Genomic DNA, 13,206 nt, shown 5'->3' on the forward strand with positions numbered 1-13,206 from the left:
TATCGATAGATAACTGTATACTTTGAGTTTTATTAAACAATTTGTCCTTCTCTTTATTATATATACAATGAAAAATAAAAAATAAGACACTTATTTCAAAATACCATGTATGAAACAAGTTCACGTTTTTTTAGCGAGGAAGCACGATCATGTGCCTGTCATGGTGTGCACCAGTCATGCCACATGCCTTTAGCTGCTCCACATTGAGAGGAGAGTATGATCAGATAAAGCTGAAAGAGCCTGATCCAGCACATGCTCTTCAGTAAGACAAGCGTAGATTGTGCCTCTTAGCTAAAAGTATCTGGGTCCATCAGAATGGGAAATATATACTGGATGACATCATTTCTACAGTCTAGGGCCTGATTCAGAGATAGACGGAATTGTAGAGCCGCACACAAGCGGCTGTGCAATTTCCGTACATATAAAATGCTAATGCAGCAGGAGGTGTATGTAGGAAGTAGACACCTCCTTGTTTCATATGCAATCCCAGCACTGCGACCAAGGTGCAGACTGGGATCACCATCGTGACCATCGGTTTCAATGGTTGCTCCTTTGGCCAGGTCGTGGAAGTTGAAGCTTACCACAGCCTGACCGGGTCTTGGTCACTTGTGAGGCCAGGAAATACGACATATACCATGGGCCTCATCCCTCCTGGAAAACGGGAGCAGCACGCCCCCGTTTCTGGGAACAGTGGCCAGCCACGCCCCCCCCCCAACGCTGCTGCATGCTGCTGCTTAGGGGGTCTGCAAGCGACATCGCAGGACCAGTTCTGCACATGCACAGAACGGGTCCAGTGCATGCAAAGAACACCAAAACATCGGACATGTGCATTAACCAGCGGGTTAGCATACATCTCTGAATCAGGCCCTCGGTCTGTGCTTGCTGGGAGTTGTGATGCTGATGTTTCTCAAAATAGATGATACTGAGTACAAGGACAGTTGTAAGGTGACATGTGCTCTAATAGTTTTCTTTAACATGATGGCTAAAGAATACACAAAAAGTCTGCTGTAGCATACATCGCTAGTTACAGAGTAATTTATTTGTTGATTCAAGTCAGTGGTTTGATATGTGGAGTGGACTATTACAGAAATTGGGCAGCATGCGGGCTATTTTGCTAGTATGGTTTTTTTTTTTAAATAGCAAAAAATTGGTATTTATAAAACATTACAACCAGTGTAGTGAAACATTTTGCACTATAAAATCCCAGCAGAGATACTGAGGGTAATATTGTGACATTTATGATAAGCTTTTAAGCTTTCGTTTAATGGTTTCTTACACAAAAACTGACATTCCCACTACAGAAGTTACACAATTTACTAACAATGAAGAAAAAATATTTCCAAAGAGAGCCTGGAATTCTATGAGAGCATATATGTACGGATGCGCCACTTTACCTTACTGCAAGCACAAAACAGTAGAAGAACACTAGATAATTGTAGTGAGACATAAATGCACTTTAGCTTCTATAATACATTTAAGGGGAGAATTACCATAGTTTGGAGAAAGATAAAGTGGACAGAGATAAATACTAACCAATCAACAGGAGTTCATTGGTTGGTACTTTATCTCTCTCCAAGCTTTGATAAATCTCCCCCTTAGCCTTTTACATCAAAATTGGTAAAAAAAATTTTAATCAAAGTCCATCTATTTCCATATGCTAAAACACGTCCGCTATTTTGACGTTTTATTGCGGTTATAATGATAAAATGAAAGGTTGTGTTCTATGCAATAGGTCAAGCATATGTACAGTTTGTGTTCTGCTGGAATATTGTGAATAAATACACTGTTAAGCTGACCATCCACTAGAAGACAGGCAAAAGACTGCACGATTACGACATTGTAATCGTGCAGTCGTTTGTCAGTCTGTGATGAGCCTGCACTGATCGAGCAGTCGTTCAGTGCAGGCTCATCAATCATCTGCAAACATGTTGAACCTGACGTTATCGTCAGGTTGTCCAGCATGTTTGCCCGATGATAGATGTCTAAACGACCAGCGGGAACGCACATTGCAGGTCGTTTTAGACATTTTTGCAAACGATTTGCAAACGATTGAACGATAACGATATCGTTATCGTTCAATCGCTCAATTTAATCTTCTAGTGGATGGGCACCTTTAGTTGTATGATCATTCTATACTCCACAAAGACTGTACTTTCCTATGCTTTTATGGCTGCTACAGTCTAGCTCATGTTTTATAAATTGTTGAAGTCAGCCATCTTGGAAAAACTCAGTAGAGGTCACGCTGAAGTAGCGACCAATGACCTGTTCATTGTTTTCTTACCTGATTTTATAATAGTTGGTGTGCATTGGGTGGACAATGGGCATGATTACATACTGCTCTTGCAACTGTATTATTCAAAAAGAGCATTTTCACCATTTAAACAACATTGCATTACCTGTATTTTCTCTGTTCTTCAAATTATTGTGCGCTAAATATTGTCACATTTCTGTATTAACAATAAGTTACTTTATGTAAAATGTCAGTGGAGTATTGTTCTGCAGAGTAATGTTTTGGAAACTAAAATAATATTGTTTAAGAAGAATAAAAGAAGAATTTGCTAGGATCATCAAGAGTCAATTCACAAACTATAGACTCCAAACAGTGCCATTTCTATATTTCCCTAACATGTATATCTTTTCACAGTGTATTTTAAACAGGTTTTCCTTTGTTTTGTCCTCTTTTGTTTTTTTTCAACAAAATGAAAATAGAGCTCGGAAGTAAGTTACGCTGTATCAGCTGTTGTTTCAGATCTCTGAAGATTGTTTACAACTGCATGCCAAGAAGTGATTATTTCTCTTTAGATCATTAACTTTAATGCTTGAAGGATACTAGCTCCTTGAGATTGGCTATTGTCCTATCAATCACATATGAGTTATTGATATGATTGCTGTCATGGAAACTAAACTGAAAGTCATTATTGGTATTTGTGATAAGTGAAATTTAGAAATAAAAATGGGAAGCCAACACTTTCTTAAATTCATATCCCTTTATGATAATATAATAATTTGCATATTATTTTTTTATTAAAGCTTCTATTTTTTGGTGGAAAATGATTTTCTTACAGTTATTTCCAGCCTATTTACATATAAGCTGCAGATTTCAGCCAACATTTATCAAGTCAGTGTGCAAAGATGGTAGTCTGGCCTGTCACGTTACTTTTCCAACCTCTAGGCCCTGATTCAGACCCATTCGCAAGCGGCTGTCCGCTCGCAAGTGGGTCGATGGTCTGCACTGAGCATGCGCACGACGGAGGGAGCTCCGTCGTGCACATGCGTCAGACGCGACGAGCGAAGGAAAGTCCTTCGCTTGTTGTGTCTGATCAAAGGGGGCGTGCTGTCGATGTTGATTGACAGCACGCCCCCTTTGGTGGGCGTGCCGGGGGCGTGCCTCCCTGACGGGGGCGTTCCCAAGGGAACGCCTCCCGTCAGCAGCCGGCCCACTGACATCACTAGTGATGTCAGTGGGAGTGATTTTGGCTCTGATAGAGCCAAAATCACCCCGGGCCTTGCGGTTGAAAACCTCAACCGCAGGCTCCGGCTCGCAGTGGCGATGGTCGCGATGGTCAAGACCATCGCGGCCATCAAACTGCACGCTCGTATAGGCTGTGGGTGGTGACCCACAGCTATGCGAGCGTCCAGGAGGACGCTCCATTTTTATGGAGGGCGGCCCTCATTCAGAGCGTGCGCTCTGCTCAGAGCGTACGGCTCTGAATGAGGGCCCTAGTGACTAATAATGTTTAGGCCGTCATGACTATTGTTTCTTTGCTTACTCCGTTGAAATAATGTTGCTGCAATCTAAAAAAAAATAGTTACCCTGCAGGGAGGCTGTTACTCTGTTACTCTTAAAAGATCTTTTCCAGCCTTAAGATTGAAGAAAATTAATAACAGTTCTTGCAAATTATGTTATATTATAAATCGGAGAATATGCATTTAAGACATACCTATTCCATAAGTGACAGGTTCTCTTTTGTTAAGCACAAGCTAGTCAAAAAAATATTCCCTACTTGTCCTCAGTTGCCTGAGAGAGGAACCAATAAATCTTACAGAGTATGGCAACTACAGTTCTCAGGGCCTGATTCAGAGACGGACGCTCTAAACGAGCGCTCGCTCTAAATCAGGGCGTTCTGTTTTTTTTTTGTCCTGCCTCCTGGCCGCTCGCACAGCTGTGGGTGACTACCCACAGCTATTGCGAGCGGCCAGGTTGATGGTCGCGATGGTCGCGATGACCATAGGGCTTGCAACGAGACCCTTGTGGTAGGGTCTCGTGGCCGCAAGCCCCAGAGAGCTTCTGGCTCTAATAGAGCCAGAAGCTCTCCCACTGACATCACTGGTGATTTCAGTGGGGCCGCCCCGAAACGGCAGGCGTTCCTTCGGGAATGCCTCCGTTTGGCCAGCCACCCCCCCCCCTGCCTGCCTACCAAACGGGGCGAGCTGTCAATCACCATCGACAGCTCGCCCCCTTTGGTGCGAGACCCGGAGCGACGGAGCACCCATCGCTAGCTCGATCTTCTCGGCATGCGCACGACGGAACCGGCTCCGTCGTACGCATGCCCAGTGGGCAAACATCGACCCGGTTGCGAGCGCTCAGCGCTTGCGGCCGGGTCTGAATCAGACCCTCAGTCCCTTCCCTAACAGCCCCCAGTTCCTCAGTGGTATAGGACACTGATGTGGAATTGGGTGTGTCAGTGGCTGTGATTAGCATCCTTGCCAAGCTGTTTAGCATCCTAGCCAGGTTGATTAACATATTAAGTAGCCTGGAGTCTGAGACACAGATCCTTTCTGAGAAAGGAGAACGTGGGGGAGAAGTCTTCTTTGTTTTTGCTTTTTTTTGAATGGCATGTAATTAGCTATAGAGAACCTGTTACCTAGGTGGTAAATCTTCTTAAGGTATACACAATTTAAGAAGAAATTACTCTTAAATGTCAAAGTGTATGATTGATTGCAGGTCCTTTTATTTTGACCATTGCAGCTAAATTGTAATAATAGTTTAGAAGTATGTTTTAGTAACTATAGAAAGCCTGTCACATAGATAGGCACTTTATTTATCAGAATAAGGCACCAAGCCATTAATCACATTTGGGGATGTGAACCGAGGTTTTCTCAGAGAACTACAAATGTTCTGTCCTTGTTCTGTCAGAGTTGCTCTGCAACTTCATTTGCTTATTTTTTTAATGGTACATACTATGACTTAATGCCCACAAGGAGGGCTGAGGTTAAGTGAATCAGAAGTTCTGATGTGGAAGTGGAAGAGAAACAATTAATGAAACAATGGAGTTGAACTTCAGACCTTAGACATTTTTTTCCCTTGATAGCAACTTAGATGTATGAACCCATATAAAATAATTGAAATGGGATATGTAAAAGATTGTAAATACAGTTACTAGCCAAGTATCACATTCCGCACTCTGGTGTTGACCAAATACAGAGCAATAATGTCCGATTGCGCATAACCCTTCCTGTAGCCATTTGGGCCACACAGACGGAGGGCCTGAGGGTCATGACCTGGTTGCTTGAAAACAACAAATTTGTGTTGACAAAATTGAAACCTGTGTGGCAAGAAAATTGTTTTAGCTGCTGGTCAAGTAAATGATCTCTTTGTTTGCAGTGGAGATTGTCACTTATCACTGTATTTTCATCAGGTATCAAAACACCTTCTAACCCAATCCATCTCAGACTAAAAAGGGCTGACACTGTATCAGCACAGGCAGACACTGGAATGAGTGTACACTTGCAATTTAAGATTGTCGTTATATAGTTGATACCTTTTTCCTGTGCCTGCTTGTCATGATACTACGCTGCTTCTCTCTACCATGAAATCTGTTTTTTTTTCTCTTACACCGTAATCAGCTAGAACCATGACGCAGTTGAGGACATCACATGTTCTTGCTCTGCGCTTTGCTGTGTTAAGAAGCATGCTCTTCATTCTACAGATACATAACCAAACTGACCAATCTAACTTCTAAAGGCATTTCTCATATAATATGATCTGCTCTTGCAAGAGGTGTGCATGCAAATCTGAGCTTCCATTAGCTACAACATGGAGAGAGACTAATAACAAAATCTCTTTTCAGGTTACGAAGTGTTAAAATGGAACAACGGAAGCTAAATGATCAAGCTAACACCTTGGTGGATTTGGCAAAGGTTAGTACTCGGTATAAAACTGAAAACATTTGCAGTATATCAATATTCCATGATGTCAGATGTACTTTGATAAATGTTCAGGTTTAACTGACTCGCATCAGTGTTGCATTCCCTGTGTTTGATGACTAGGGTTGACCAACTAGATTCATTATCTCTCTATATTTATCAGTTTATAATATATGGGTTGGGTACACGATTCCAGCACACAGAATGCTGGTGGTTGGAATCCCAGTTCCGGAATCCCAATGGTTGAAATACTGATGCCTGCAGGTAAGTAATTTAACTCTAACCCACCTTTCACACAGCTAACCCTCCCCCACAGCCTAACCCTTTCCTCTAGTGCCTAAATCTAACCCTTAAACTTATCTTTGGGATCGCAGCCGCCAGGATTGTGACCTCTGTCGGGATTCCGGTGCACACTTTTGAGACATCCCTATTATATGATTTCCTGTAACAAAATATGTGTAGTCAGCATCGGTTGCAGAATAAGTGTCTGCTAACAAGGCAGGATATACTAACAAGCCCTATGAATGGTTTTGCTGTTGGCACCCAGCAAGGAAGCTCATCAGGAAGCCCAGGAAATACAAGGTACATTGTGCAAAGAGGACATTGTTCATTGCCATATTCAACAGCTGGGGAGCGGAGCGCATGGTGGCTGCGGAAAAATGCAAAGGTGCCCAAGCCCCTTGGACATGCTGCTGATAATGCTTACGGTAGCTGCAATACGAATCTCTCATCCATGATCCTCCTGCCCTTCCCAGCACATCCCAGTGGCCGGGCCCCAGCCAGTTGCAGGGCAGCAGCAGGGGGGGGTTGTGGTGACACTGGTGAGATGCAGGAGGCAGGAGTGAGAAGCAGGGGCCTGTGGTGTGATGCAGGGGCCTGTGGTGCGATGCAGAGGGCTGTGGTAAGAAGCGGGGGCCTGTGGTGTGATGCAGAGGCCTGTGGTGTGATGCAGGGGGCTGTGGTGTGATGCAGGGGGCTGTGGTGAAATATAGGATGCTATGGTGAAATACAGGGGGTAGGAGTGAGAAGCAGGAGGCTATTGTGAGATGCAGGGTGCTATGTTAACATGGTGTAGGTTGTCATGAGATGCAGGGGTCTATGGCGAGATGAAATTGCAGAGGTGCGAAGTAAGTATGTATATGTATGTAAATATATATATACATATATACAGTATATATATATATATATATATATATAATATATATATATATATATATATATATATAATGTATATAAAGTGAAAACCCGGCGGCACTCAGGAACAAAATGACAGACACTGCTTATTAGTATAAGCCAACATTTCAATGCTTGTGTTGCATTTTCGTCAGGGCGGGAAGATGAAAATTACACAAAAGATTCCAATGTGATTACTATTTATTCATTAAAAATGAATTAATATATTTTATTTATAAGGTTCTAACAAGTATCTGCAGCACCATACAAGGGGTAAACATACAAACATTGCAAAATAATGGAGGAAACAAGTATGAACAATACATAACAGGAACCATAGCATCAGTGAAAATATTTTTATAACATCACTGACTGTGTAGGACAGTAAAGGAGACAAGGGTAGGGCAACGCTTCAAGGAGCAAGCAGTGGTGAGTCATGAGATGGTCGTCTACTCAGTACTCAAACATCTACCCTACGTATGGGGAAGTAAGCAGTGTCAGATTCGCTGAAGGCTTAGGAGGAAACAAGGGATTGTTTCGCTGATGGATTGTATATTGCTAGGGGGAGAACAAGAGTAAAGACACCCCGCTTGTAAGAGCTTACATACTAGGGTGGTATCCTTAGAGTGTAAAACAAATTTTACTAGATTAGTGAATTGTTCCCTAGAAAGCTCTGACTTAAAAACTGAAAAACTAGAATCAAGCACTATTGCATTTGCAATATCACTGAACCATGGGCCTGATTCAGCTTCAGACGTTGCTCGCAAGCAGCTTTGCAATTCCGTCTGTGCTAATATGGTAATGCAGCAGGTGGCATCACACCTCCTGTGCATTACGTATCCGAGCTATGTGTCCAACGCAGCATCAGATACTTTGAGTGATATCGGCCAGTTAAGTTAACCAATCGGGTCACGCAGCCGGCCGCCGCAGTTGAGATGAAGAAGCCAGGAAATCTCCGTCAGCTGACGGAGATCCTGGCTTCTTCCCTCCCCCGCAATGGCTGTGACACACCTCCATTTCGGGGAATGGAGGGCATCGCCGCCCTCTCCCCGCCCACAAACGGCAGCAGACTGTCAATCACTGCCAGTCTGCAAGCGGGATCGCCTGCGCAGATTCCCGAACTAGCGTGCACTGCTGAATGAGACCCCATGTGTAGAGCATATTTAAAAATATTTTATATGTTGAACTGTTACATGCAGTTTGTTTTAAGTGTAACCAGCTTATGAGTGATTTGCTTTTGAAAATCTTTTCAGCTGTGTGGCTGTACAAAGCGCCTGATTGCTGTTGTGCCAGATATCTTGTACAGCTGATAACCAGCGCCTTTTTGCAATTCAGTACAGTTTCCGTAACTGAAATATTTATTATAATTAGATTGGGTAAACATAAAGTTTTTTGTTTTTTTTGGAAATATGCTCTGCTAATGGCCACTATTATTGTGCGTATAATGCATTACTAATATGAGCTGTGGAATAATTAAGGTTGCATTATGTGAAGAACTATACACATTTACATAATTGGCATTGGCAGTTTAAATGTGAAATAAATGCAGGCTAGTCCACAATTACTCCTCATCTGCCAATGAATGAATATAAAATAATATGCTAAAGACATATCCAAGATAACTACAAAAGGAAATAGAACTTATGTTTCCTAATGGCTTATGTAGCAATTGATGACTAAGGGCCTGATACAGCAAGGATCGCCGTTGCTAATACGCACGCAGTCGGCCGATTGTTGCCTCCCGTGCATGCGTACGCAGTGCGCGTGCTCGAACCAGATGCTGCGATTGGAATTATGATCACAGTGGCGAAACAGACCCATCATAGAGTGATTGACAGGAAGTGCCATTTAGGGGTGGTGACAGAGGGGTGGTCTGGCGAAAGCAGGCGTGCCAATGTGTTTCAACGCTGTTGCAGGGGCGTGTATAAATTATCCACTGTGATACTATAAGCAGCGCTAAAGTTAGCAGTTCCTGAGTGAGGTCTAACCCTGCTTTAACTGTGTGTATGGGTCCGATGTTACCGATTATTTCATTATGTTGCCAAAGTATATGGATGTGTGTAAGGATAAGTGGACGTCCGTATGTTAGGCTGCGATCGCAATGTGAATGCAAACATTTGTATGTCACCGCTGATATTAGCAATCGCGTTGCGTGCATATTAGCAGAATAGCGATCCTTGCTGAATCAGGCCCTAAGAGCACAATAATATAGAGTAGCAATTTCTCAGAGCTGGACTATACTCTCACACCAAAGAGGCCCCCATAAACTAATTGGTACCCCTGCCACCAAGACCAAAGCTAGGGTACATGACAACCTAGGCAAAGCATCAGTCTGTGCCCTATCATCCCACCACTGGAGGTGGCGTGGCAAAGACAATGGACCTCATTCAGACCCGCTCGCAAGCGATGAGCACTTGCAAGCGGGTCGATGTTTAGGCCCTGCGCACACACAGGGGCCGCACTGCGCGTGCGCAAGCCCCGGAGTGAGAGAGAAATTCTCTCGCTCCGGAGCTCACTACAAAAGGGGTTGCTGTCGATGTTGATCGACAGCTTGCCCCGTTTTGTAGGCGTGGCGGGGGGTGGTTTCACAAATGGAGGCATTCCTTAAGGGCGGCCATACTGACATCAGCAGCTCTAGCGACCGACCAGGTTGATGGTCGAGATGGTCAACACCATCGCGACCATCGGGGTTTGCAACGAGACCCTGAGGTTGGGTCTCGGCAACCGCAAACCCCAGGGAGCTTCCTGCTCGATCTGAGCAGGAAGCTCCCTGGGGCTTGCGGTTGCCGAGACCCAACCTTAGGGTCTCGTTACAAGCCCCGATGGTCGCGATGGTTTTGACCACCAACCTGGTCGGTCGCTAAAACTGTGGGTGGTAACCCACAGCTTAGCTAGCGACCAGGAGGCCGCACTTCAAAACCCAAGCGTCCGCCCACATTCAGAGCGACTGCTCGCATTTTGCGAGCGCCTCTGAGGGCCAATGCTCTTAGGACCTCATTCAGAGCCGGACGCTATTTGCGCTCGCTCGTTCAGAAAAGGGCTGGCTATTTAAATTGAGCGCTCGCTCTTTGCGGTCTGTTGATGCCTCTATGTCTGAGCGAGCGTCCGAAAAATGCGCTCGCTATTTTGTAAAGATGCCCCTTGGCCGTTCGCATCATACGTCATCTCCGCTATTTATTAGATTAATCGAGTACATGGAAAGGCGTATGAACTGCTCGCAATTCTTATGGTAGGATTTTCCTACCACAATCATGCGAGCAGTTCAGGCTAAAAGACAACCAAGTGACGTGGTCGATGACGCTGCTTTGTTAATTATGCACACCCTTAAAACGCCCGTTTTGACCGTTTGGCACGCCTGCGTTCGGATCTCCACTCCCCGTTTTTAAGCACCTTCCCCTGTTACCACCCACAAACGCCTCATCCTGTCACTCAAATTACAAGCCCCTCGCTATTTTGCGAGCACGCGATTTCTGACCGCACTGACTGGTTGGCGCATGCGCATTACGACCCATACGAATGCGCAGATGTGCGAACATCGCTCGGAGCGAGCGATCGGCCGCTTACGAGCGGCTCTGAATCAGGCCCTTAGTCCAAACTGCATGGGACAGAGAGCATCATTCAGCTTGGATCGCAGGTCTGAGTTTGCACGCACTTGGTAGATGTTTGCCATCTGCGCATGCACCGCAGTGCGCGAATCGGCCACTGAGATCGCAAATGTGAATGCAGCAGTTACGCAGTGGCACAGAGAAATGATTGACAGCAAGTGCTATTTTAGAGTGGAGAGGGGGGGTGGTTGAAGGAGTGTAGGCGTGCCTGTGCATTTGAACGCCGTTACAAGTGCGTGCATAAATAATCCCCAGCAATGGCATACGCAGCCAGAGCTCTACATGGTGACATGAAGCTTTGCAGGTTGTGAGTCTTCTCAAGCTCAACTACAACTCTGTGTATGGGTCCGAAGTTATTCTATTACCGATGTTTTCGCTGACTTGTGGTTGTATGTAATGGGAAGTGGGCGGCTTTATAAGCTAGTGGGCGTCTTGGTTTAGTGCTGTGATCACTTTAATTTGCATATTTTTGCAACGTGCTGGTGCGTGCGATTGCAGACTTGCGATCCAAGGTGAATGATGCCCAGAGTCCAAAATCAGGACAGTTGAGAGATATGATATAGATATTTCTAAGCTGTTCTTTCTGTTGTCATTCACGTCCCACCACTCTCCCCAGTAATTATTCCACTCTTCTTTTATTCCCCCATACTCCCCCTTTCCCCTTAATTTCTCCACCCACAACCCTTTTACTTCATTTAATTCTCCACCATCACCATCCTTCCCCTAAAATCATTTCTTAGCTCAGCCACCAATGTAATTATTTTCCCCTTATTTACCCTTCTCACCGACCACTCTGATTTACAGTGAGTGGGGTGTGGGAATCACCTGCCACTATTCCTATTATACCTGCCACAGATTCCACAGTGCCAGTCAGACAGCATTATAAGTTATACAAAATACAACGTGAACATTGAAACAGGGAAAGTACATTCAAGTATATTTAAATCATACAAATTCAAGTTAAACATATCAACCGAACAAGTACAAATGAGCTAGACGAGGTGCAGACATGAATCAGAAGGTACAGAGGGCCCTGCTCATGAGAGTTTACAATTTATTGGGAGTTGGGATAATTGATACAAGGGGCATGTCTACATGGGATGCAGTTATGAGACCGGTGGCCGCAATACCGCCGGAACGCCAAAGGACGCCAACCTGAACGAGGTAAGTCCGGGGTGCCCTTAGCGTTAGCCCTAGGAAAGAGGGGCAGGTTAGGTTTAGGGAGCGTAGCGAGGATAGGTTTTATAGTGGGAAGGTTAGGGTTAGGCATGCCTAGGAGGGAGGGTTAGGCAACCCCGGGGGGGAGGTTAGGGTTAGGCACCCCCCCCCGGGAAGGTTTGGTTTAGGGTGCGGTAAGGGGGGATTAGGAATAGGCAGCCCCCGGAGGGAGGTTAGGGTTAGGCACTAGGGGGGAAGGTTAGGGTTAGGCACCACTAGGGGGGGAGAGGGGTAGGGAGAGGGTACTTACCTGTCCTGTCCGGATCTTCTCCTTTCGGGCTGCCGGCATTGGGATAAGAATTGGTGGCTCTTCACACAGCGAACCTCAACACGCCATGAGCTGTGAGTGAGCCACCAGACCCTGTGCACCATTAAGCACAACAGAACTTATTGTGGTAAAAAGCTGCGGTCGCTACATCATAGCATTTTGTATACAAATTCAGGCTCAGTCACACACAGATATACAGTGCCTTGCAAAAGATTTCACCTCCCCTTTGCATTTTTCATGTTTTGTTGCCTCCCAACCTCAAATTAAAATGGATTGTTTGAAGGTGTGCATCATTTCATTCACAGAACATGCCTACAACTGTGACGTTGTGTTTTTTTTTATAATGTGAATCAACCAACATTTAGGAGAACATAACAGAAAACTTCAGCGTGCATAACTATCCACCCCCCTAAAGTCAGTATTTTGTCGAGCCACCCTTTGCAGCAATTACAGCTGCAAGTCGCATTGGATAAGTCTCTATGAGCTTGCCACATCTTTCCCCTGGGATTTTTGCCCATTCCTCAAGGCAAAACTGCTCAAGCTCCTTCAAGTTGGATGGTTTCTGCTTGTAAACAGCAATCTTCAAGTCTGACCGCAGATTCTCAATTGGATTGAGATCTGGGGTTTGACTAGGCCATTCCAACACATTTAAATGTTTCCCCTTAAATCACTCGAGTGTTGCTTTAGCAGTACGCTTCGGGTCATTGTCCCGCTGGAAGGTGAACCTCCATCCCAGTCTCAAATCACAGGCAGACAAACAGGTTTTGCTCAAGAATATACCTGTATTTAGCACCA

The 13,206-nt window shown here is 44.8% G+C and overlaps 1 protein-coding gene across 2 annotated transcripts in view; it reads left to right on the forward strand.

Annotated features, from left to right (window-relative positions):
* KCNN2 (potassium calcium-activated channel subfamily N member 2) overlaps positions 1 to 13,206 on the forward strand; it is a 193,843-nt gene that overhangs the window by 169,713 nt on the left and 10,924 nt on the right. Inside the window, exon 7 of one of the 2 annotated variants that reach the window (XM_088477692.1) lies at positions 6,072 to 6,141. In XM_088477692.1, coding sequence (XP_088333818.1) covers positions 6,072 to 6,141 — 70 coding nt within the window. Of the gene's footprint in view, positions 1 to 2,658; positions 2,799 to 6,071; positions 6,142 to 13,206 lie in introns of those variants that run through there. The other variant, XM_088477693.1, reaches the window with a different exon arrangement.

The sequence above is a fragment of the Taudactylus pleione genome, unplaced genomic scaffold (genome assembly GCF_031769625.1).
Source record: "Taudactylus pleione unplaced genomic scaffold, aTauple2 ptg000202l, whole genome shotgun sequence".
In the NCBI taxonomy this organism is placed as follows: Eukaryota; Metazoa; Chordata; class Amphibia; order Anura; family Myobatrachidae; genus Taudactylus; species Taudactylus pleione.